The sequence below is a fragment of the Musa acuminata genome, chromosome BXJ2-1 (genome assembly GCF_036884655.1).
Source record: "Musa acuminata AAA Group cultivar baxijiao chromosome BXJ2-1, Cavendish_Baxijiao_AAA, whole genome shotgun sequence".
In the NCBI taxonomy this organism is placed as follows: domain Eukaryota; kingdom Viridiplantae; phylum Streptophyta; class Magnoliopsida; order Zingiberales; family Musaceae; genus Musa; species Musa acuminata.
In genome coordinates, this window is record NC_088338.1 from 27,699,686 (window position 1) to 27,725,642 (window position 25,957).

The 25,957-nt window shown below is 41.8% G+C and overlaps 2 protein-coding genes and 10 non-coding genes across 12 annotated transcripts; 10 read left to right on the forward strand and 2 right to left on the reverse strand.

The window, feature by feature from the left end:
* Window positions 1-34: 34 nt before the first annotated feature.
* LOC135600546 (5S ribosomal RNA) lies at window positions 35-153 on the forward strand. Its single transcript, XR_010482866.1, has one exon. It is a non-coding gene; the product is annotated as a 5S ribosomal RNA (ribosomal RNA).
* Window positions 154-720: 567 nt separating this feature from the next.
* Window positions 721-839, forward strand: LOC135601987 (5S ribosomal RNA). The gene has a single exon (XR_010483939.1). It is a non-coding gene; the product is annotated as a 5S ribosomal RNA (ribosomal RNA).
* A 350-nt stretch (window positions 840-1,189) lies between these two features.
* On the forward strand, window positions 1,190-1,308 carry LOC135601017 (5S ribosomal RNA). Its single transcript, XR_010483323.1, has one exon. It is a non-coding gene; the product is annotated as a 5S ribosomal RNA (ribosomal RNA).
* A 567-nt stretch (window positions 1,309-1,875) lies between these two features.
* On the forward strand, window positions 1,876-1,994 carry LOC135604560 (5S ribosomal RNA). The gene has a single exon (XR_010484238.1). It is a non-coding gene; the product is annotated as a 5S ribosomal RNA (ribosomal RNA).
* Window positions 1,995-2,344: 350 nt separating this feature from the next.
* On the forward strand, window positions 2,345-2,463 carry LOC135600547 (5S ribosomal RNA). Its single transcript, XR_010482867.1, has one exon. It is a non-coding gene; the product is annotated as a 5S ribosomal RNA (ribosomal RNA).
* Window positions 2,464-3,389: 926 nt separating this feature from the next.
* On the forward strand, window positions 3,390-3,508 carry LOC135600548 (5S ribosomal RNA). Its single transcript, XR_010482868.1, has one exon. It is a non-coding gene; the product is annotated as a 5S ribosomal RNA (ribosomal RNA).
* Window positions 3,509-4,075: 567 nt separating this feature from the next.
* On the forward strand, window positions 4,076-4,194 carry LOC135601051 (5S ribosomal RNA). Its single transcript, XR_010483356.1, has one exon. It is a non-coding gene; the product is annotated as a 5S ribosomal RNA (ribosomal RNA).
* A 350-nt stretch (window positions 4,195-4,544) lies between these two features.
* Window positions 4,545-4,663, forward strand: LOC135600549 (5S ribosomal RNA). Its single transcript, XR_010482869.1, has one exon. It is a non-coding gene; the product is annotated as a 5S ribosomal RNA (ribosomal RNA).
* A 567-nt stretch (window positions 4,664-5,230) lies between these two features.
* LOC135600360 (5S ribosomal RNA) lies at window positions 5,231-5,349 on the forward strand. The gene has a single exon (XR_010482683.1). It is a non-coding gene; the product is annotated as a 5S ribosomal RNA (ribosomal RNA).
* Window positions 5,350-5,734: 385 nt separating this feature from the next.
* Window positions 5,735-15,391, reverse strand: LOC135599082 (uncharacterized). Its single transcript, XM_065093809.1, has 3 exons — window positions 15,133-15,391; window positions 11,779-13,418; window positions 5,735-6,184 (listed from the first exon to the last, which is right to left on the reverse strand). The coding sequence occupies exons 2-3, from the start codon at window positions 12,797-12,799 to the stop codon at window positions 6,180-6,182; spliced, it is 1,026 nt and encodes a 341-aa protein (XP_064949881.1). The 5' UTR covers window positions 12,800-13,418; window positions 15,133-15,391; the 3' UTR covers window positions 5,735-6,179.
* A 171-nt stretch (window positions 15,392-15,562) lies between these two features.
* Window positions 15,563-15,681, forward strand: LOC135600237 (5S ribosomal RNA). Its single transcript, XR_010482563.1, has one exon. It is a non-coding gene; the product is annotated as a 5S ribosomal RNA (ribosomal RNA).
* A 659-nt stretch (window positions 15,682-16,340) lies between these two features.
* Window positions 16,341-25,932, reverse strand: LOC135599083 (uncharacterized). The gene is made up of 3 exons (XM_065093811.1): window positions 25,587-25,932; window positions 22,229-23,258; window positions 16,341-16,619 (listed from the first exon to the last, which is right to left on the reverse strand). Exons 2-3 carry the CDS (start codon window positions 23,247-23,249, stop codon window positions 16,615-16,617), a joined length of 1,026 nt encoding a protein of 341 aa, XP_064949883.1. The 5' UTR covers window positions 23,250-23,258; window positions 25,587-25,932; the 3' UTR covers window positions 16,341-16,614.
* Between the last annotated feature and the right edge of the window lie 25 nt (window positions 25,933-25,957).

Genomic DNA, 25,957 nt, shown 5'->3' on the forward strand with positions numbered 1-25,957 from the left:
CGTGCACATAGGCGAGGGACGAAGCACGCCAAACGGGTGCGATAATGCCAGCACTAAATCACCGGATCCCATCAAAACTCCGAAGTTATGCGTGCTTGGGCCAGAGTAGTACTAGGATGGGTGACCACTTGGGAAGTCCTCGAGTTGCACTCCTTTTTGCATCCCGGGATACGAAACATCTCCCGTAGAGCTTCGAGACGATTGTTTTGGGGCTGAAAATTTGCTGTGACCGCTACGCAGTCAGTATCGAGGGGTTCGGAGAGAGCTTTCCGGATTGGGGTCGCAATAGCGATTCCGAGATCGTTCTAGAAAGTGCCGATGTTTTCGGCACGTGCTTGCCGTGATCGATACGCAGTCGTCGGGCAAGGGCTCGGAGAGAGGTTGCAATAGGGATTTCTCCCGTAGAGCTCCGAGACGATTGTTTTGGGCCTGGAAATTTGCTGTGACCGCTACGCAGTCAGTATCGAGGGGCTCGGAGAGAGCTTTCCGGATTGGGGTCGCAATAGCGATTCCGAGATCGTTCTAGAAATTACCGATGGTTTCGGTACGCGCTTGCCGTGACCGATACGCAGTCGTCGGGCTAGGGCTCGGAGAGAGCTTGCAATAGGGATTTCGTGAACATTCGAGAAAGCGCCGACAGTTTCGTGACGGGCAAGAGGCTGCGGCTGTTGATACGCCGACCGCGACGTGCACATAGGCGAGGGACGAAGCACGGGAAACGGGTGCGATAATGCCAGCACTAAATCGCCGGATCCCATCAAAACTCCGAAGTTAAGCGTGCTTGGGCCAGAGTAGTACTAGGATGGGTGACCCCCTGGGAAGTCCTCGTGTTGCACTCCTTTTTGCATCCCGGGATACGAAACATCTCCCGTAGAGCTCCGAGACGATTGTTTTGGGGCTGGAAATTTGCTGTGACCGCTATGCGGTCAGTATCGAGGGGCTCGGAGAGAGCTTTCCGGATTGGGGTCGCAATAGCGATTCCGAGATCGTTCTAAAAAGTGCCGATGGTTTCGGCACGCGCTTGCCGTGACCGATACGCAGTCGTCGGGCTAGGGCTCGGAGAGAGCTTGCAATAGGGATTTCGTGAACGTTCGAGAAAGCGACGACGGTTTCGTGACGGGCAAGAGGCTCCGGACGTTGATATGCCGACCGCGACGTGCACATAGGCGAGGGACGAAGCACGCGAAACGGGTGCGATAATGCCAGCACTAAATCACCGGATCCCATCAAAACTCCGAAGTTATGCGTGCTTGGGCCAGAGTAGTACTAGGATGGGTAACCACTTGGGAAGTCCTCGAGTTGCACTCCTTTTTGCATCCCGGGATACGAAACATCTCCCGTAGAGCTTCGAGACGATTGTTTTGGGGCTGGAAATTTGCTGTGACCGCTACGCAGTCAGTATCGAGGGGCTCGGAGAGAGCTTTCCGGATTGGGGTCGCAATAGCGATTCCGAGATCGTTCTAGAAAGTGCCGATGTTTTCGGCACGTGCTTGCCGTGATCGATACGCAGTCGTCGGGCAAGGGCTCGGAGAGAGGTTGCAATAGGGATTTCTCCCGTAGAGCTCCGAGACGATTGTTTTGGGCCTGGAAATTTGCTGTGACCGCTACGCAGTCAGTATCGAGGGGCTCGGAGAGAGCTTTCCGGATTGGGGTCGCAATAGCGATTCCGAGATCGTTCTAGAAATTGCCGATGGTTTCGGTACGCGCTTGCCGTGACCGATACGCAGTCGTCGGGCTAGGGCTCGGAGAGAGCTTGCAATAGGGATTTCGTGAACGTTCGAGAAAGCGCCGACAGTTTCGTGACGGGCAAGAGGCTGCGGCTGTTGATACGCCGACCGCGACATGCATATAGGCGAAGGACGAAGCACGGGAAACGAGTGCGATAATGCCAGCACTAAATCATCGGATCCCATCAAAACTCCGAAGTTAAGCGTGCTTGGGCCAGAGTAGTACTAGGATGGGTGACCCCCTGGGAAGTCCCCGTGTTGCACTCCTTTTTGCATCCCGGGATACGAAACATCTCCCGTAGAGCTCCGAGACGATTGTTTTGGGGCTGGAAATTTGCTGTGACCGCTACGCAGTCAGTATCGAGGGGCTCGGAGAGAGCTTTCCGGATTAGGGTCGCAATAGCGATTCCGAGATCGTTCTAAAAAGTGCCGATGGTTTCGGCACGCGCTTGCCGTGACCGATACGCAGTCGTCGGGCTAGGGCTCGGAGAGAGCTTGCAATAGGGATTTCGTGAACGTTCGAGAAAGCGACGACGGTTTCGTGACGGGCAAGAGGCTCCGGACGTTGATATGCCGACCGCGACGTGCACATAGGCGAGGGACGAAGCACGCCAAACGGGTGCGATAATGCCAGCACTAAATCACCGGATCCCATCAAAACTCCGAAGTTATGCGTGCTTGGGCCAGAGTAGTACTAGGATGGGTGACCACTTGGGAAGTCCTCGAGTTGCACTCCTTTTTGCATCCCGGGATACGAAACATCTCCCGTAGAGCTTCGAGACGATTGTTTTGGGGCTGGAAATTTGCTGTGACCGCTACGCAGTCAGTATCGAGGGGTTCGGAGAGAGCTTTCCGGATTGGGGTCGCAATAGCGATTCCGAGATCGTTCTAGAAAGTGCCGATGTTTTCGGCACGTGCTTGCCGTGATCGATACGCAGTCGTCGGGCAAGGGCTCGGAGAGAGGTTGCAATAGGGATTTCTCCCGTAGAGCTCCGAGACGATTGTTTTGGGCCTGGAAACTCCGAAGTTAAGCGTGCTTGGGCCAGAGTAGTACTAGGATGGGTGACCACTTGGGAAGTCCTCGAGTTGCACTCCTTTTTGCATCCCGGGATACGAAACATCTCCCGTAGAGCTTCGAGACGATTGTTTTGGGGTTGGAAATTTGCTGTGACCGCTACGCAGTCAGTATCGATGGGCTCGGAGAGAGCTTTCCGGATTGGGGTCGCAATAGCGATTCCGAGATCGTTCTAGAAAGTGCCGATGTTTTCGGTACGTGCTTGCCGTGATCGATACGCAGTCGTCGGGCAAGGGCTCCGAGAGAGGTTGCAATAGGGATTTCTCCCGTAGAGCTCCGAGACGATTGTTTTGGGCCTGGAAATTTGCTGTGACCGCTACGCAGTCAGTATCGAGGGGCTCGGAGAGAGCTTTCCGGATTGGGGTCGCAATAGCGATTCCGAGATCGTTCTAAAAAGTGCCGATGGTTTCGGCACGCGCTTGCCGTGACCGATACGCAGTCGTCGGGCTAGGGCTCGGAGAGAGCTTGCAATAGGGATTTCGTTAACGTTCGAGAAAGCGACGACGGTTTCGTGACGGGCAAGAGGCTCCGGACGTTGATATGCCGACCGCGACGTGCACATAGGCGAGGGACGAAGCACGCGAAACGGGTGCGATAATGCCAGCACTAAATCACCGGATCCCATCAAAACTCCGAAGTTATGCGTGCTTGGGCCAGAGTAGTACTAGGATGGGTGACCACTTGGGAAGTCCTCGAGTTGCACTCCTTTTTGCATCCCGGGATACGAAACATCTCCCGTAGAGCTTCGAGACGATTGTTTTGGGGCTGGAAATTTGCTGTGACCGCTACGCAGTCAGTATCGAGGGGCTCGGAGAGAGCTTTCCGGATTGGGGTCGCAAGAGCGATTCCGAGATCGTTCTAAAAAGTGCCGATGGTTTCGGCACGCGCTAGCCGTGACCGATACGCAGTCGTCGGGCTAGGGCTCGGAGAGAGGTCGCAATAGGGATTTCTCCCATAGAGCTCCGAGACGATTGTTTTGGGCCTGGAAATTTGCTGTGACCGCTACGCAGTCAGTATCGAGTTGCTCGGAGAGAGCTTTCCGGATTGGGGTCGCAATAGCGATTCCGAGATCGTTCTAGAAATTGCCGATGGTTTCGGTACGCGCTTGCCGTGACCGATACGCAGTCGTCGGGCTAGGGCTCGGAGAGAGCTTGCAATAGGGATTTCGTGAACGTTCGAGAAAGTGCCGACAGTTTCGTGACGGGCAAGAGGCTGCGGCTGTTGATACGCCGACCGCGACGTGCACATAGGCGAGGGACGAAGCACGGGAAACGAGTGTGATAATGCGAACACTAAATCACCGGATCCCATCAAAACTCCGAAGTTAAGCGTGCTTGGGCCAGAGTAGTACTAGGATGGGTGACCCCCTGGGAAGTCCTCGTGTTGCACTCCTTTTTGCATCCCGGGATACGAAACATCTCCCGTAGAGCTCCGAGACGATTGTTTTGGGGCTGGAAATTTGCTGTGACCGCTACGCAGTCAGTATCGAGGGGCTCGGAGAGAGCTTTCCGGATTAGGGTCGCAATAGCGATTCCGAGATCGTTTTGAAAAGTGCCGATGGTTTCGGCACGCGCTTGCCGTGACCGATACGCAGTCATCGGGCTAGGGCTCGGAGAGAGCTTGCAATAGGGATTTCGTGAACGTTCGAGAAAGCGACGACGGTTTCGTGACGGGCAAGAGGCTCCGGACGTTGATATGCCGACCGCGACGTGCACATAGGCGAGGGACGAAGCACGCCAAACGGGTGCGATAATGCCAGCACTAAATCACCGGATCCCATCAAAACTCCGAAGTTATGCGTGCTTGGGCCAGAGTAGTACTAGGATGGGTGACCACTTGGGAAGTCCTCGAGTTGCACTCCTTTTTGCATCCCGGGATACGAAACATCTCCCGTAGAGCTTCGAGACGATTGTTTTGGGGCTGGAAATTTGCTGTGACCGCTACGCAGTCAGTATCGAGGGGTTCGGAGAGAGCTTTCCGGATTGGGGTCGCAATAGTGATTCCGAGATCGTTCTAGAAAGTGCCGATGTTTTCGGCACGTGCTTGCCGTGATCGATACGCAGTCGTCGGGCAAGGGCTCGGAGAGAGGTCGCAATAGGGATTTCTCCCATAGAGCTCCGAGACGATTGTTTTGGGCCTGGAAATTTGCTGTGACCGCTACGCAGTCAGTATCGAGGGGCTCGGAGAGAGCTTTCCGGATTGGGGTCGCAATAGCGATTCCGAGATCGTTCTAGAAATTGCCGATGGTTTCGGTACGCGCTTGCCGTGACCGATACGCAGTCGTCCGGCTAGGGCTCGGAGAGAGCTTGCAATAGGGATTTCGTGAACGTTCGAGAAAGCGACGACGGTTTCGTGACGGGCAAGAGGCTCCGGACGTTGATATGCCGACCGCAACGTGCACATAGGCGAGGGTCGAAGCACGCGAAACGGGTGCGATAATGCCAGCACTAAATCACCGGATCCCATCAAAACTCCGAAGTTAAGCGTGCTTGGGCCAGAGTAGTACTAGGATGGGTGACCCCCTGGGAAGTCCTCGTGTTGCACTCCTTTATGCATCCCGGGATACGAAACATCTCCCGTAGAGCTCCGACACGATTGTTTTGGGGCTGGAAATTTGCGGTGACCGCTACGCAGTCAGTATCGAGGGGCTCGGAGAGAGCTTTCCGGATTGGGGTCGCAATAGCGATTCCGAGATCGTTCTAAAAAGTGCCGATGGTTTCGGCACGCGCTTGCCGTGACCGATACGCAGTCGTCGGGCTAGGGCTCGGAGAGAGCTTGCAATAGGGATTTCGTGAACGTTCGAGAAAGCGATGACTGTTTCGTGACGGGCAAGAGGCTCCGGACATTGATATGCCGACCGCGACGTGCACATAGGCGAGGGACGATGTCACGCCCCTAAAAATATCCATTATATTTAAAATCTTTCGTCACAACTAACCCAGGATCCAAACACACATTTGAGGTCACTAAGAAAACATTCAGATCAAAAATTTCACTTCTATAATCTACCAATTCATAACCCTGTACAATTCATAAACATAGCACACATCACTCGATAATTCATACAATCTAAACTCGACTCATCAAAATAAAAACCACAATATAAATCCACAAGTGGGGAAATCCATGCAGTCACCACAATCATCGATTTACCATAAGTTCATATCATTACACAAATTTAATTTAACATTCCAAAACCCTATACATGAGGGATCCTTTAACTTACACAAAATCCACAGGTTTAGATTTATAGTCACATTTCATTAGATGCAAGGTAGCTTATACACAACTACATATATGCTAACAAAAGTTCTGCCCAACGTCTTCTAAACTTTCCACTGCCTCAGCCCATTCTTAACATTTAAGCAAGCGATACGCTATCCTGAAAAATTTATCAACAAACGGGGTGAGCATAAAGAGCTCAGCAAGTGACTAACATATCCATAACAAAATAGTACAATTTCCAAGAGATACAGTATCAAAACACAAAAGCAGAATATACGATTTCGTATACATAATATCATTAGGAGCAGAATCATAATTGTCCTTTTTAATCATACATATTTGGTTTCAGACAGATGGGGCATAGAGTAATTGGAGCATATCAGAAACAAAGGAAACATATCGGAGCTTATCAATGGCATATAAAATGTTCCAGAACACATCAACGATCTATGGAACATTACGAAGCAAACTCAATAGTGAATGAAGCATTTCAGAGCATATCAAACTCATATGTCGTACAGAAGCTCAAACGTCGTCCTTGACGTTGCAATCATATCATACTTATCCAGAGCACGAACAAAAATAACTCACCAAAACTCTGGATGTCATATCAAACATATAGAGGGTGTAGTGGGATCTCAGTCAGAATGTGATTCATCCATTTCTGAATGACCACCTGACAAAAGTCTCCCACGTCTGGGAGCTCCATCCACCCACGTCTAGGTGAAGTCAGAGGGGGCCGGCAGAGCATCGCAGGCTCTATGCATAACTCCCTTTACCATTTCTGGCAAAGGTTCACAACTCCCTTTACCATTTCTGGCAAAGGTTCACAACTCCCTTTACCATTTCTGGCAAAGGTTCACAACTCCCTTTACCATTTCTGGCAAAGGTTCACAACTCCCTTTACCATTTCTGGCAAAGGTTCACATTATCCCACACACCAGAGTACAAGAAGGCAGTTTCAACAATAAGCAGCATATAACGGAAGCACACGCGGAACAACCAAACATACATGTGCCTTTTCAAAAACAATGATGCAAGGAACAAATCTCTCACAAAAGTATTCATTTTAGGAAAGAATTGGAAGCAAGAGTGTACAGGGATTCCAAGCAATCATAATCAGCTCAATTCCAATAAGAAGGTTAGACAAATTCAGATATCCAAAGGAATGGAACCAAATACGCGAAATCAACCCGAGCTCGATTTCGGACAGAATTCCAGTGGCACATCAAACAAATATTTTAGAATAACAATTATGCTCCAATACCCATAATAAGGCTATGGTCGAATCATATATCAATCTATATTAAGATGGAACAGATTTCATATGAAACAGGGCTCCCAACACTGAGTTACCTCTGATTTGGTAACACAAGGTCAAAATCACAATCACTGTGTTACAGAATTTATAGGGTCGGAATCAACAGACGATAGGGTGGGCAATTAAACTCCAAAATTTTCAAACTATATGTCAAAAGAGAGAATTTCAAGTCTACTTTCAAATAAAATCAGTTTGATACAAATCAGAATTTTCAACAGGGAGTTATAGGCGTTTTAGTATCGAAAGGTCAGAAATCTGAACTCTGTTTTACAGCGTCTATAGGCTCTTTTGAAACAAATTTTTGGGTAAGTATTCGGTGTCCAAAATCTACAAAATCGGTGTCAAAAGAAACACATACGAGTCTAATTTCAAACAAAATAGTTCCTGCCTGAATTCTCATTCTATATTAAAACTTATAGCCGAAACAGTGCTTAGGGGTCAGTTTACCGAAAGACTTTCAGAATCCATGGTTTAAGTCCAAAGAGAGATATATCAGTTTCTAAATAGAAATCTTCCAATTTATTTTGAATCAACATAAAAACAGAGTCAAATACTTATGTAGGATGGGGTTAGAACACTTGCCTTTGCAAATCTTGACCCGAAATGACAAGATTAAAGCAAGAACCCTAAAAGCCCCAATTTTCTTTCTCTTCTTCTTCTTCTTCTTCTTCTTCTTCTTCTTTCTTTCTTTCTTTCCCTGATCACCCACGAGCTGCCTCCTCTGCTTCCTTAACAACGAAGGCAGAGAGGCTTAAGCGGTGGAATTTGTCATTTGGTGCATTTTGCAGTTTAGTCCTCGTTTTTATCATATTCACGATTAGGTCCTTAGGGTTTACATATAGGTCCTCAAATTCTTTCTTTTTTTTTTGAACAGATCTCCCAAATCTTAAAAATAAGTTACCTCTGATTCATACTCTATTTCTTGTGTCAATTAAAAATAGATGCTTACATTATCACCAGAAATATTATACGAAAATTCGGAAATGAGGGGTGTTACACTCTCCCCCCCTTAAAAGAAAAATTTAGTCCTCTAAATTTATCGTACCTCTATTCGATGAAAAGACGAGGATACACCTTTTTCATTTCCTCTTCTAGCTCCCAAGTTGTCTCTTCTCCAGAATGATGTCTCCAATTTACTTGAACCAATGGGATGACCCGATTCCTTAGAACTTTTTCTTTCTTATCAATAATCTGAATAGGCTCTTCCACATAGGATAGATCTTTATCGAACTCCACCAGCTCATACTTAATGATGTGAGAAGGGTCATACATATACTTTCTAATCATCGAGACATGAAATATATCATGGACATGGCTCAATGCTGGTGGCAAGGCAATCCTGTAAGCGACAGAACCAACCCTCTCAAGAACCTCAAAAGGTCCAATAAATCTTGGGCTTAATTTTCCTTTCTTCCCAAACCTCATAATGCCTTTGGAAGGGGAGACTTTTAAGAATACAAAATCTCCGATTTCAAACTCAATATCTCGTCTTCTATTGTCAGCATAACTCTTTTGACGACTCTGAGCAGTTTTTAACCTTTTCCTTATTACTTGAATTTTCTCGGTAGTTTCTTGTACCTTGTCCGGTGCTAATAGCTTTCTGTCTCCAACTTCCTCCCAACATACAGGTGTTACGCACTTTCGCCCATATAGAGCTTCATAAGGAGCCATCTGAATACTTGAATGATAACTATTATTATACGTGAACTCAACAAGTGAAATATCCTTATCCCATTCACCTTTCCAATCCATAACATAGGCTCTAAGCAAATCCTCAAGTGTTTGAATTGTTCTTTCTGACTGACCATCAGTCTGAGGATGATATGCAGTACTAAACTTGACTTTAGTGCCCATCGACTCCTACAATTTTCTCCAGAATCTAGAGAGAAATCTGGAGTCTCTATCAGAGATAATCTCCTTTGGAATACCATGAAGTCTTACTACTTCATTAACATATAAATCTGCAAGTCTATCAAGTGAATAAGTCATATTAATCGGTAGGAAATGCGCAGATTTCGTTAACCTATCAATGATAACCCAAATAGCATCATGCTTCCTCAAGGTTCTGGGTAGTCCTGAAACAAAATCCATAGTAATACATTCCCATTTCCATTCAGGAATAACTAAAGGTTGCAACAACCCTCCAGGTCTTTGGTGTTCCACTTTGATTTGCTGACAAGTCAAACATTTAGAAACATACATTGCCATTTCTTTCTTCATGCCTTTCCACCAATAATGACTTCGAAGATCTCTATACATCTTAGTGCTCCCAGGGTGTAGGGTGTACTTTGAAGTATGACTTTCAGTTAGGATTTGATTCTTGATAACTAGTTCATTTGGTACACATACTCTCTCCCCAAATCTCAATAGGCCATCCTTTGAAATTTGAAATTGTGGCTTCAATCCCTTTTCTACTTCACTCCTCAAGTAGATTAAATGTGGATCTCGTAATTGTCCTTCCTTAATTTGTTGCATAAGATCAGACTGCACTTGAATGGAGGCCATCAGAATCATCGAGTCTTGCTCTTTCCTCAAAGCTTTCAAATCAAAATTTTCTTCTATTAGCTTCCATTGCTTCACGACCAGACTAGCCATAAAACTTGTAGATTTCCTACTAAGTGCATCAGCTACAACATTGGCTTTGCCCGGGTGATAACGGATGGTACAATCATAATCCTTCAGAAGTTCAATCCATCTTCGCTGCCTCATGTTTAACTCTTTCTGAGTGAAAATATATTTTAAACTCTTGTGATCAGTAAAGATTTCAAACTGCCGACCATACAAATAATGTCTCCAAATCTTTAAAGCAAAAATAATTGCTGCCAATTCCAAATCATGAGTTGGGTAATTCAGTTCATAACCTTTAAGTTGCCTAGAAGCATACGCAATTACTCTCCCTTCCTGCATCAAAACACATCCTAGGCCCTTACTTGAAGCATCAGTATAAACTACAAACTCATCATTACCCCTTGGAATAGTGAGAATAGGGGCACTAGTCAATCTTCTTTTTAACTCTTGAAAACTTTGCTCACAATCATCACCCCATACAAATTTCATATTCTTCTTAGTGAGTTTGGTGAGAGGTTGAGCAATTCGAGAAAATCCCTCCACAAATCTCCTGTAATAACCTGCCATGCCCAAGAAGCTCCTAACTTCTGTCACATTTGTTGGTACTTCCCATTCAACTACAGCTTCTATTTTCCTTGGATCAACAGATATACCCTTTCCTGAAATCACATGGCCTAAGAAGGCAACTTCATTCAACCAAAATTCACATTTGCTGAACTTTGCATACAACTTCTTTTCTCTTAGTATGGACAATACCTTCCTCAAGTGTTCCTCATGCTCCTGATTACTCCTTGAATACACCAATATGTCATCAATAAATACAATTACACAGATATCCAAGAGCTGTTGAAATGTCCTATTCATTAGTTCCATAAAAGCTGCAGGGGCATTAGTCAAACCAAAAGGCATCACCAAGAATTCATAATGACCATATCGAGTTCTGAAGGCTGTTTTTGAAATATCCTCCTCTTTGATCCTCAACTGATAGTAACCTGACCTCAGGTCAATCTTAGAGAATACTTGTGCACCCTGAAGTTGATCAAACAAATCATCAATTCTAGGTATGGGATATTTGTTTTTGATGGTCACCTGATTCAACTGTCTATAATCAATACAAAGCCTCAATGTTCCATCCTTCTTCTTCACTAATAGTACCGGAGCACCCCATGGGGATACACTGGGTCGTATGAAACCCTTATCTAATAATTCTTGTATTTGCTTCTTTAATTCTTCTAACTCAAGTGGTGCCATTATGTAGGGAGGCTTAGATATTGGGGTTGTACTGGGGACTAGATCAATAGCAAATTCACCCTCTCTATCTAGAGGTAAACCAGGCAAGTCATCAGGAAATACATCAGGGAATTCTTTGACCACTGAAATTTCATCTATGTGGGTTTCCTGATTTGAATGCTCCTTTACACACACCATATAACAAAGACAACCTTTCTGCATAAGATGATAAGCTTGAAGTGCGGATATCAAGCAAGGAGGCAAATCATGCTTAATGCCCTCAAAGAAAAATATAGGCTGATCTGGTATGCAGAAGGTAATTATTTTTTTGTAACAGTCAATACTAGCGTGATGAGAAGATAACCAATCCATGCCAAGTATAATATCAAAACCCTGGATCTCTAGGAGAATCAAATCAGCAAGGAGTTCATGGTCTCCAATAGAGATCAAACAAGATGGGTAGACTACGTTTGTTGCCAATGAATCTCCAACAGCAGTTGTTACATATAGCATATAATCCAGGGGTTTAGGTAGAATATCCAAGTGACAAGCAAAGTGTTGTGAAACAAATGATAAGTTGGAGCCAGGATCAAACAAAACTTTTGCATTTCTTTTAGAAACATGAAGAATACCTTCCACCACAGATTTAGAAGCTTTAGAATCTTGTTCCGTGATAGCGTACACTCTAGCATGGGCTGAGGGTCTAGGAGACAGTGGCTCTCTTTTCCTGTTCAGTGGGCAATCTTTTATTTGATGACCTAGCTTTCCACAACTAAAACATGCTCCAGTCACCCGAAAACACCGACTCGTTTCATGATTTGATCCACATTTTTCACATAACTGAGTCCTCCCCCATGGTTTCCTTTTCTCAAATCCAGATGTCTTAAACCTCTTGTTACTATCTTCATATTTATTTTCTCTCCTGCTTTTGCTAGTAAATTTGTCCCTTTGGCTCTTGCCAATGATTTCTTGAATTTCTTCCATGTCTCTTTCAATTTTCAAAGCTCTTTCTACCGTATCAGCATATGTTTGTAATTTTAAAGCTGACATTCGGCTTCTTATTGCTGGCCGTAATCCCCTTTCAAACCTTCTTGCCTTTCTAGATTCATCATCAGTCATATGTGTGGCAAACCTGGAGAGCTCAGTAAATCTAGATTCATACTTTGTAACCGTCATACTTCCCTGGATAAGGTTCAAGAACTCCAATTCTTTTTGCTCTTTCATACAATCGGGAAAATATTTGTCGTAAAACTTTTCTTGGAATAACTTCCATGTCATTTGCTCATGTTTGATTTCAGACATCCTCTTAATCATTCTCCACCAGTGTTCAGCTTCTCCTTCCAGCATAAAGGTGGCAAGAAAAACCTTTCGTTCATCAGAGTAACTTAGGGCATCAAATATTTTCTCTATCTGCATCATCCATCGTTCCGCCACCATTGGATCAGACTCACCACTGAAACTGGGAGGACTAAGCTTCTTAAACTGTCCAATTCCCAACCCCGTCCGGTTTGATGTCTCTATTCCATCATTACTTCCTTGTTGGACAGGTTGTTGTTGTTGTTGCATCACTTGTGCCATGGTCTCCAAAGTCCGCATAATACCACTCAATTGATCAGTAGTAGATGCAACAGGAGAACCAGATGATCTCGTCATCCTTGCTTCCTAAAACATCAAAAGAACATTTTCTTTGATCAATCTCTAAATGATAGTCAATAAACCTCAAAAAAAAACATAACATTCTTAGTGATTCTCAAATCATGCTCTGATACCACCTCTGTCACGCCCCTAAAAATATCCATTATATTTAAAATCTTTCGTCACAACTAACCCAGGATCCAAACACACATTTGAGGTCACTAAGAAAACATTCAGATCAAAAATTTCACTTCTATAATCTACCAATTCATAACCCTGTACAATTCATAAACATAGCACACATCACTCGATAATTCATACAATCTAAACTCGACTCATCAAAATAAAAACCACAATATAAATCCACAAGTGGGGAAATCCATGCAGTCACCACAATCATCGATTTACCATAAGTTCATATCATTACACAAATTTAATTTAACATTCCAAAACCCTATACATGAGGGATCCTTTAACTTACACAAAATCCACAGGTTTAGATTTATAGTCACATTTCATTAGATGCAAGGTAGCTTATACACAACTACATATATGCTAACAAAAGTTCTGCCCAACGTCTTCTAAACTTTCCACTGCCTCAGCCCATTCTTAACATTTAAGCAAGCGATACGCTATCCTGAAAAATTTATCAACAAACGGGGTGAGCATAAAGAGCTCAGCAAGTGACTAACATATCCATAACAAAATAGTACAATTTCCAAGAGATACAGTATCAAAACACAAAAGCAGAATATACGATTTCGTATACATAATATCATTAGGAGCAGAATCATAATTGTCCTTTTTAATCATACATATTTGGTTTCAGACAGATGGGGCATAGAGTAATTGGAGCATATCAGAAACAAAGGAAACATATCGGAGCTTATCAATGGCATATAAAATGTTCCAGAACACATCAACGATCTATGGAACATTACGAAGCAAACTCAATAGTGAATGAAGCATTTCAGAGCATATCAAACTCATATGTCGTACAGAAGCTCAAACGTCGTCCTTGACGTTGCAATCATATCATACTTATCCAGAGCACGAACAAAAATAACTCACCAAAACTCTGGATGTCATATCAAACATATAGAGGGTGTAGTGGGATCTCAGTCAGAATGTGATTCATCCATTTCTGAATGACCACCTGACAAAAGTCTCCCACGTCTGGGAGCTCCATCCACCCACGTCTAGGTGAAGTCAGAGGGGGCCGGCAGAGCATCGCAAGCTCTATGCATAACTCCCTTTACCATTTCTGGCAAAGGTTCACAACTCCCTTTACCATTTCTGGCAAAGGTTCACAACTCCCTTTACCATTTCTGGCAAAGGTTCACAACTCCCTTTACCATTTCTGGCAAAGGTTCACATTATCCCACACACCAGAGTACAAGAAGGCAGTTTCAACAATAAGCAGCATATAACGGAAGCACACGCGGAACAACCAAACATACATGTGCCTTTTCAAAAACAATGATGCAAGGAACAAATCTCTCACAAAAGTATTCATTTTAGGAAAGAATTGGAAGCAAGAGTGTACAGGGATTCCAAGCAATCATAATCAGCTCAATTCCAATAAGAAGGTTAGACAAATTCAGATATCCAAAGGAATGGAACCAAATACGCGAAATCAACCCGAGCTCGATTTCGGACAGAATTCCAGTGGCACATCAAACAAATATTTTAGAATAACAATTATGCTCCAATACCCATAATAAGGCTATGGTCGAATCATATATCAATCTATATTAAGATGGAACAGATTTCATATGAAACAGGGCTCCCAACACTGAGTTACCTCTGATTTGGTAACACAAGGTCAAAATCACAATCACTGTGTTACAGAATTTATAGGGTCGGAATCAACAGACGATAGGGTGGGCAATTAAACTCCAAAATTTTCAAACTATATGTCAAAAGAGAGAATTTCAAGTCTACTTTCAAATAAAATCAGTTTGATACAAATCAGAATTTTCAACAGGGAGTTATAGGCGTTTTAGTATCGAAAGGTCAGAAATCTGAACTCTGTTTTACAGCGTCTATAGGCTCTTTTGAAACAAATTTTTGGGTAAGTATTCGGTGTCCAAAATCTACAAAATCGGTGTCAAAAGAAACACATACGAGTCTAATTTCAAACAAAATAGTTCCTGCCTGAATTCTCATTCTATATTAAAACTTATAGCCGAAACAGTGCTTAGGGGTCAGTTTACCGAAAGACTTTCAGAATCCATGGTTTAAGTCCAAAGAGAGATATATCAGTTTCTAAATAGAAATCTTCCAATTTATTTTGAATCAACATAAAAACAGAGTCAAATACTTATGTAGGATGGGGTTAGAACACTTGCCTTTGCAAATCTTGACCCGAAATGACAAGATTAAAGCAAGAACCCTAAAAGCCCCAATTTTCTTTCTCTTCTTCTTCTTCTTCTTCTTCTTCTTCTTTCTTTCTTTCTTTCCCTGATCACCCACGAGCTGCCTCCTCTGCTTCCTTAACAACGAAGGCAGAGAGGCTTAAGCGGTGGAATTTGTCATTTGGTGCATTTTGCAGTTTAGTCCTCGTTTTTATCATATTCACGATTAGGTCCTTAGGGTTTACATATAGGTCCTCAAATTCTTTCTTTTTTTTTTGAACAGATCTCCCAAATCTTAAAAATAAGTTACCTCTGATTCATACTCTATTTCTTGTGTCAATTAAAAATAGATGCTTACATTATCACCAGAAATATTATACGAAAATTTGGAAATGAGGGGTGTTACAGACGAAGCACACGAAACGGGTGCGATAATGCCAGCACTAAATCACCGGATCCCATCAAAACTCCGTAGTTATGCGTGCTTGGGCCAGAGTAGTACTAGGATGGGTGACCCCCTGGGAAGTCCTCGTGTTGCACTCCTTTTTGCATCCCGGGATACGAAATATCTCCCGTAGAGCTCCGAGACGATTGTTTCGGGGCTGGAAATTTGCTGTGACCGCTACGCAGTCAGTATCGAGGGGCTCGGAGAGAGCTTTCCGGATTGGGGTCGCAATAGCGATTCCGAGATCGTTCTAAAAAGTGCAGATGGTTTCGGCACGCGCTTGCCGTGACCGATACGCAGTCGTCGGGCTAGGGCTCGGAGAGAGCTTGCAATAGGGATTTCGTGAACGTTCGAGAAAGCGACGACGGTTTCGTGACGGGCAAGAGGCTCCGGACGTTGATATGCCGACCGCGACGTGCACATAGGCGAGGGACGAAGCACACGAAACGGGTGCGATAATGCCAGCACTAAATCACCGGATCCCATCAAAACTCCGTAGTTATGTGTGCTTGGGCCAGAGTAGTACTAGGATGGGTGATGTCACGCCCCTAAAAATATCCATTATATTTAAAATCTTTCGTCACAACTAACCCAGGATCCAAACACACATTTTGAGGTCACTAAGAAAACATTCAAATCAAAAATTTCGCTTCTATAATCTACCAATTCATATCCCTGTGCAATTCATAAACTTAGCACACATCACTCGAAAATTTATACCATCTGAACCCGACTCATCAAAATAAAAACCACAATATAAGTCCACAAGTGGGGAAATCTATGCAGTCACCACAATCATCGATTTACCATAAGTTCATATCATTACACAAATTTAATTTAACATTCCAAAACCCTATACATGAGGGATCCTTTAACTTACACAAAATCCACAGGTTTAGATTCATAGTCACATTTCATTAGATGCAAGGTAGCTTATACACAACTACATATATGCTAACAAAAGTTCTGCCCAACGTCTTCTAAACTTTCCACTGCCTCAGCCCATTCTTAACATTTAAGCAAGCGATACGCTATCCTGAAAAATTTATCAACAAACGGGGTGAGCATAAAGAGCTCAGCAAGTGACTAACATATCCATATCAAAATAGTACAATTTCCAAAGAGATACAGTATCAAAACACAAAAGCAGAATATACGATTTCGTATACATAATATCATTAGGAGCAGAATCATAATTGTCCTTTTTAATCATACATATTTGATTCCTAACAGATGGGGCATAGAGTAATTGGAGCATATCAGAAACAAAGGAAACATATCGGAGCTTATCAATGGCATATAAAATGTTCCAGAACACATCAACGATCTATGGAACATTACGAAGCAAACTCAATAGTGAATGAAGCATTTCAGAGCATATCAAACTCATATGTCGTACAGAAGCTCAAACGTCGTCCTTGACGTTGCAATCATATCATACTTATCCAGAGCACGAACAGAAATAACTCACCAAAACTCTGGATGTCATATCAAACATATAGAGGGTGTAGTGGGATCTCAGTCAGAATGTGATTCATCCATTTCTGAATGACCACCTGACAAAAGTCTCCCACGTCTGGGAGCTCCATCCACCCACGTCTAGGTGAAGTCAGAGGGGGCCGGCAGAGCATCGCAGGCTCTATGCATAACTCCCTTTACCATTTCTGGCAAAGGTTCACAACTCCCTTTACCATTTCTGGCAAAGGTTCACAACTCCCTTTACCATTTCTGGCAAAGGTTCACAACTCCCTTTACCATTTCTGGCAAAGGTTCACAACTCCCTTTACCATTTCTGGCAAAGGTTCACAATATCCCACACACCAGAGTACAAGAAGGCAGTTTCAACAATAAGCAGCATATAACGGAAGCACACGCGGAACAACCAAACGTACATGTGCCTTTTCAAAACAATGATGCAAGGAACAAATCTCTCACAAAAGTATTCATTTTAGGAAAGAATTGAAAGCAAGAGTGTACAGGGATTCCAAGCAATCATAATCAGCTCAATTCCAATAAGAAGGTTAGACAAATTCAGATATCCAAAGGAATGGAACCAAATACGCGAAATCGACCAAAGCTCGATTTCGGACAGAATTCCAGTGGCACATCAAACAAATATTTTAGAATAACAATTATGCTCCAATACCTATAATAAGGCTATGGTCGAATCATATATCAATCTATATTAAGATGGAACAGATTTCATATGAAACAGGGCTCCCAACACTGAGTTACCTCTGATTTGGTAACACAAGGTCAAAATCACAATCACTGTGTTACAGAATTTATAGGGTCGGAATCAACAGACGATAGGGTAGGCAATTGAACTCCAAAATTTTCAAACTATATGTCAAAAGAGAGAATTTCAAGTCTAGTTTCAAATAAAATCAGTTTGATACAAATCAGAATTTTCAACAGGAAGTTATAGGCGTTTTAGTATCGAAAGGTCAGAAATCTGAACTCTGTTTTACAGCGTCTATAGGCTCTTTTGAAACAAATTTTTGGGTAAGTATTCGGTGTCCAAAATCTACAAAATCGGTGTCAAAAGAAACACATACGAGTCTAATTTCAAACAAAATAGTTCCTGCCTGAATTCTCATTCTATATTAAAACTTATAGCCGAAACAGTGCTTAGGGGTCAGTTTACCGAAAGACTTTCAGAATCCATGGTTTAAGTCCAAAGAGAGATATATCAGTCTCTAAATAGAAATCTTCCAATTTATTTTGAATCAACATAAAAACAGAGTCAAATACTTATGTAGGATGGGGTTAGAACACTTGCCTTTGCAAATTTTGACCCGAAGTAACAAGATTAAAGCAAAAACCCTAAAAGCCCCAAATTTTCTTTCTCTTCTCCTTCTTCTTCTTCTTCTTCTTTTTCTTCTTTTCTTTCCCTGGTCACCCACGAGCTGCCTCCTCTGCTTCCTTAACAACGAAGGCAGAGAGGCTTAAGCGGTGGAATTTGTCATTTGGTGCATTTTGCAGTTTAGTCCTCGTTTTTATCATATTCACGATTAGGTCCTTAGGGTTTACATATAGGTCCTCAGATTCTTTCTTTCTTTTCTTTCTTTTTTTTTTTTTGAACAGATCTCCCAAATCTTAAAAATAAGTTACCTCTGATTCATACTCTATTTCTTGTGTCAATTAAAAATAGATGCTTACATTATCACCAGAAATATTATACCAAAATTCGGAAATGAGGGGTGTTACACTCTCCCCCCCCTTAAAAGAAAAAATTTAGTCCTCTAAATTTATCGTACCTCTATTCGATGAAAAGACGAGGATACACCTTTTTCATTTCCTCTTCTAGCTCCCAAGTTGTCTCTTCTCCAGAATGATGTCTCCAATTTACTTGAACCAGTGGGATGACCCGATTCCTTAGGACTTTTTCTTTCTTATCAATAATCTGAATAGGCTCTTCCACATAGGATAGATCTTTATCGAACTCCACCAGCTCATACTTAATGATGTGAGAAGGGTCATACATATACTTTCTAATCATCGAGACATGAAATATATCATGGACATGGCTCAATGCTGGTGGCAAGGCAATCCTGTAAGCGACAGAACCAACCCTCTCAAGAACCTCAAAAGGTCCAATAAATCTTGGGCTTAATTTTCCTTTCTTCCCAAACCTCATAATGCCTTTGGAAGGGGAGACTTTTAAGAATACAAAATCTCCAATTTCAAACTCAATATCTCGTCTTCTATTGTCAGCATAACTCTTTTGACGACTCTGAGCAGTTTTTAACCTTTTCCTTATTACTTGAATTTTCTCGGTAGTTTCTTGTACCTTGTCCGGTGCTAATAGCTTTCTGTCTCCAACTTCCTCCCAACATACAGGTGTTACGCACTTTCGCCCATATAGAGCTTCATAAGGAGCCATCTGAATACTTGAATGATAACTATTATTATACGTGAACTCAACAAGTGAAATATCCTTATCCCATTCACCTTTCCAATCCATAACATAGGCTCTAAGCAAATCCTCAAGTGTTTGAATTGTTCTTTCTGACTGACCATCAGTCTGAGGATGATATGCAGTACTAAACTTGACTTTAGTGCCCATCGACTCCTGCAATTTTCTCCAGAATCTAGAGAGAAATCTGGAGTCTCTATCAGAGATAATCTCCTTTGGAATACCATGAAGTCTTACTACTTCATTAACATATAAATCTGCAAGTCTATCAAGTGAATAAGTCATATTAATCGGTAGGAAATGCGCAGATTTTGTTAACCTATCAATGATAACCCAAATAGCATCATGCTTCCTCGAGGTTCTGGGTAGTCCTGAAACAAAATCCATAGTAATACATTCCCATTTCCATTCAGGAATAACTAAAGGTTGCAACAACCCTCCAGGTCTTTGGTGTTCCACTTTGATTTGCTGACAAGTTAAACATTTAGAAACATACATTGCCATTTCTTTCTTCATGCCTTTCCACCAATAATGACTTCGAAGATCTCTATACATCTTAGTGCTCCCAGGGTGTAGGGTGTACTTTGAAGTATGACTTTCAGTTAGGATTTGATTCTTGATAACTAGTTCATTTGGTACACATACTCTCTCCCCAAATCTCAATAGGCCATCCTTTGAAATTTGAAATTGTGGCTTCAATCCCTTTTCTACTTCACTCCTCAAGTAGATTAAATGTGGATCTCGTAATTGTCCTTCCTTAATTTGTTGCATAAGATCAGACTGCACTTGAATGGAGGCCATCAGAATCATCGAGTCTTGCTCTTTCCTCAAAGCTTTCAAATCAAAATTTTCTTCTATTAGCTTCCATTGCTTCACGACCAGACTAGCCATAAAACTTGTAGATTTCCTACTAAGTGCATCAGCTACAACATTGGCTTTGCCCGGGTGATAACGGATGGTACAATCATAATCCTTCAGAAGTTCAATCCATCTTCGCTGCCTCATGTTTAACTCTTTCTGAGTGAAAATATATTTTAAACTCTTGTGATCAGTAAAGATTTCAAACTGCCGACCATACAAATAATGTCTCCAAATCTTTAAAGCAAAAATAATTGCTGCCAATTCCAAATCATGAGTTGGGTAATTCAGTTCATAACCTTTAAGTTGCCTAGAAGCATACGCAATTACTCTCCCTTCCTGCATCAAAACACATCCTAGGCCCTTACTTGAAGCATCAGTATAAACTACAAACTCATCATTACCCCTTGGAATAGTGAGAATAGGGGCACTAGTCAATCTTCTTTTTAACTCTTGAAAACTTTGCTCACAATCATCACCCCATACAAATTTCATATTCTTCTTAGTGAGTTTGGTGAGAGGTTGAGCAATTCGAGAAAATCCCTCCACAAATCTCCTGTAATAACCTGCCATGCCCAAGAAGCTCCTAACTTCTGTCACATTTGTTGGTACTTCCCATTCAACTACAGCTTCTATTTTCCTTGGATCAACAGATATACCCTTTCCTGAAATCACATGGCCTAAGAAGGCAACTTCATTCAACCAAAATTCACATTTGCTGAACTTTGCATACAACTTCTTTTCTCTTAGTATGGACAATACCTTCCTCAAGTGTTCCTCATGCTCCTGATTACTCCTTGAATACACCAATATGTCATCAATAAATACAATTACACAGATATCCAAGAGCTGTTGAAATGTCCTATTCATTAGTTCCATAAAAGCTGCAGGGGCATTAGTCAAACCAAAAGGCATCACCAAGAATTCATAATGACCATATCGAGTTCTGAAGGCTGTTTTTGAAATATCCTCCTCTTTGATCCTCAACTGATAGTAACCTGACCTCAGGTCAATCTTAGAGAATACTTGTGCACCCTGCAGTTGATCAAACAAATCATCAATTCTAGGTATGGGATATTTGTTTTTGATGGTCACCTGATTCAACTGTCTATAATCAATACAAAGCCTCAATGTTCCATCCTTCTTCTTCACTAATAGTACCGGAGCACCCCATGGGGATACACTGGGTCGTATGAAACCCTTATCTAATAATTCTTGTATTTGCTTCTTTAATTCTTCTAACTCAAGTGGTGCCATTCTGTAGGGAGGCTTAGATATTGGGGTTGTACTGGGGACTAGATCAATAGCAAATTCACCCTCTCTATCTAGAGGTAAACCAGGCAAGTCATCAGGAAATACATCAGGGAATTCTTTGACCACTGAAATTTCATCTATGTGGGTTTCCTGATTTGAATGCTCCTTTACACACACCATATAACAAAGACAACCTTTCTGCATAAGATGATAAGCTTGAAGTGCGGATATCAAGCAAGGAGGCAAATCATGCTTAATGCCCTCAAAGAAAAATATAGGCTGATCTGGTATGCAGAAGGTAATTATTTTTTTGTAACAGTCAATACTAGCGTGATGAGAAGATAACCAATCCATGCCAAGTATAATATCAAAACCCTGGATCTCTAGGAGAATCAAATCAGCAAGGAGTTCATGGTCTCCAATAGAGATCAAACAAGATGGGTAGACTACGTTTGTTGCCCATGAATCTCCAACAGCAGTTGTTACATATAGCATATAATCTAGGGGTTTAGGTAGAATATCCAAGTGACAAGCAAAGTGTTGTGAAACAAATGATAAGTTGGAGCCGGGATCAAACAAAACTTTTGCATTTCTTTTAGAAACATGAAGAATACCTTCCACCACAGATTTAGAAGCTTTAGAATCTTGTTCCGTGATAGCGTACACTCTAGCATGGGCTGAGGGTCTAGGAGACAGTGGCTCTCTTTTCCTGTTCAGTGGGCAATCTTTTATTTGATGACCTAGCTTTCCACAACTAAAACATGCTCCAGTCACCCGAAAACACCGACTCGTTTCATGATTTGATCCACATTTTTCACATAACTGAGTCCTCCCCCATGGTTTCCTTTTCTCAAATCCAGATGTCTTAAACCTCTTGTTACTATCTTCATATTTATTTTCTCTCCTGCTTTTGCTAGTAAATTTGTCCCTTTGGCTCTTGCCAATGATTTCTTGAATTTCCTCCATGTCTCTTTCAATTTTCAAAGCTCTTTCTACCGTATCAGCATATGTTTGTAATTTTAAAGCTGACATTCGGCTTCTTATTGCTGGCCGTAATCCCCTTTCAAACCTTCTTGCCTTTCTAGATTCATCATCAGTCATATGTGTGGCAAACCTGGAGAGCTCAGTAAATCTAGATTCATACTTTGTAACCGTCATACTTCCCTGGATAAGGTTCAAGAACTCCAATTCTTTTTGCTCTCTCATACAATCGGGAAAATATTTGTCGTAAAACTTTTCTTGGAATAACTTCCATGTCATTTGCTCATGTTTGATTTCAGACATCCTCTTAATCATTCTCCACCAGTGTTCAGCTTCTCCTTCCAGCATAAAGGTGGCAAGAAAAACCTTTCGTTCATCAGAGTAACTTAGGGCATCAAATATTTTCTCTATCTGCATCATCCATCGTTCCGCCACCATTGGATCAGACTCACCACTGAAACTGGGAGGACTAAGCTTCTTAAACTGTCCAATTCCCAACCCCGTCCGGTTTGATGTCTCTATTCCATCATTACTTCCTTGTTGGACAGGTTGTTGTTGTTGTTGCATCACTTGTGCCATAGTCTCCAAAGTCCGCATAATACCACTCAATTGATCAGTAGTAGATGCAACAGGAGAACCAGATGATCTCGTCATCCTTGCTTCCTAAAACATCAAAAGAACATTTTCTTTGATCAATCTCTAAATGATAGTCAATAAACCTCAAAAAAAAAAAAACATAACATTCTTAGTGATTCTCAAATCATGCTCTGATACCACCTCTGTCACGCCCCTAAAAATATCCATTATATTTAAAATCTTTCGTCACAACTAACCCAGGATCCAAACACACATTTGAGGTCACTAAGAAAACATTCAAATCAAAAATTTCGCTTCTATAATCTACCAATTCATATCCCTGTGCAATTCATAAACTTAGCACACATCACTCGAAAATTTATACCATCTGAACCCGACTCATCAAAATAAAAACCACAATATAAGTCCACAAGTGGGGAAATCTATGCAGTCACCACAATCATCGATTTACCATAAGTTCATATCATTACACAAATTTAATTTAACATTCCAAAACCCTATACATGAGGGATCCTTTAACTTACACAAAATCCACAGGTTTAGATTCATAGTCACATTTCATTAGATGCAAGGTAGCTTATACACAACTACATATATGCTAACAAAAGTTCTGCCCAACGTCTTCTAAACTTTCCACTGCCTCAGCCCATTCTTAACATTTAAGCAAGCGATACGCTATCCTGAAAAATTTATCAACAAACGGGGTGAGCATAAAGAGCTCAGCAAGTGACTAACATATCCATATCAAAATAGTACAATTTCCAAAGAGATACAGTATCAAAACACAAAAGCAGAATATACGATTTCGTATACATAATATCATTAGGAGCAGAATCATAATTGTCCTTTTTAATCATACATATTTGATTCCTAACAGATGGGGCATAGAGTAATTGGAGCATATCAGAAACAAAGGAAACATATCGGAGCTTATCAATGGCATATAAAATGTTCCAGAACACATCAACGATCTATGGAACATTACGAAGCAAACTCAATAGTGAATGAAGCATTTCAGAGCATATCAAACTCATATGTCGTACAGAAGCTCAAACGTCGTCCTTGACGTTGCAATCATATCATACTTATCCAGAGCACGAACAGAAATAACTCACCAAAACTCTGGATGTCATATCAAACATATAGAGGGTGTAGTGGGATCTCAGTCAGAATGTGATTCATCCATTTCTGAATGACCACCTGACAAAAGTCTCCCACGTCTGGGAGCTCCATCCACCCACGTCTAGGTGAAGTCAGAGGGGGCCGGCAGAGCATCGCAGGCTCTATGCATAACTCCCTTTACCATTTCTGGCAAAGGTTCACAACTCCCTTTACCATTTCTGGCAAAGGTTCACAACTCCCTTTACCATTTCTGGCAAAGGTTCACAACTCCCTTTACCATTTCTGGCAAAGGTTCACAATATCCCACACACCAGAGTACAAGAAGGCAGTTTCAACAATAAGCAGCATATAACGGAAGCACACGCGGAACAACCAAACGTACATGTGCCTTTTCAAAACAATGATGCAAGGAACAAATCTCTCACAAAAGTATTCATTTTAGGAAAGAATTGAAAGCAAGAGTGTACAGGGATTCCAAGCAATCATAATCAGCTCAATTCCAATAAGAAGGTTAGACAAATTCAGATATCCAAAGGAATGGAACCAAATACGCGAAATCGACCAAAGCTCGATTTCGGACAGAATTCCAGTGGCACATCAAACAAATATTTTAGAATAACAATTATGCTCCAATACCCATAATAAGGCTATGGTCGAATCATATATCAATCTATATTAAGATGGAACAGATTTCATATGAAACAGGGCTCCCAACACTGAGTTACCTCTGATTTGGTAACACAAGGTCAAAATCACAATCACTGTGTTACAGAATTTATAGGGTCGGAATCAACAGACGATAGGGTGGGCAATTGAACTCCAAAATTTTCAAACTATATGTCAAAAGAGAGAATTTCAAGTCTAGTTTCAAATAAAATCAGTTTGATACAAATCAGAATTTTCAACAGGAAGTTATAGGCGTTTTAGTATCGAAAGGTCAGAAATCTGAACTCTGTTTTACAGCGTCTATAGGCTCTTTTGAAACAAATTTTTGGGTAAGTATTCGGTGTCCAAAATCTACAAAATCGGTGTCAAAAGAAACACATACGAGTCTAATTTCAAACAAAATAGTTCCTGCCTGAATTCTCATTCTATATTAAAACTTATAGCCGAAACAGTGCTTAGGGGTCAGTTTACCGAAAGACTTTCAGAATCCATGGTTTAAGTCCAAAGAGAGATATATCAGTCTCTAAATAGAAATCTTCCAATTTATTTTGAATCAACATAAAAACAGAGTCAAATACTTATGTAGGATGGGGTTAGAACACTTGCCTTTGCAAATTTTGACCCGAAGTAACAAGATTAAAGCAAAAACCCTAAAAGCCCCAAATTTTCTTTCTCTTCTCCTTCTTCTTCTTCTTCTTCTTTTTCTTCTTTTCTTTCCCTGGTCACCCACGAGCTGCCTCCTCTGCTTCCTTAACAACGAAGGCAGAGAGGCTTAAGCGGTGGAATTTGTCATTTGGTGCATTTTGCAGTTTAGTCCTCGTTTTTATCATATTCACGATTAGGTCCTTAGGGTTTACATATAGGTCCTCAGATTCTTTCTTTCTTTTCTTTCTTTTTTTTTTTTTGAACAGATCTCCCAAATCTTAAAAATAAGTTACCTCTGATTCATACTCTATTTCTTGTGTCAATTAAAAATA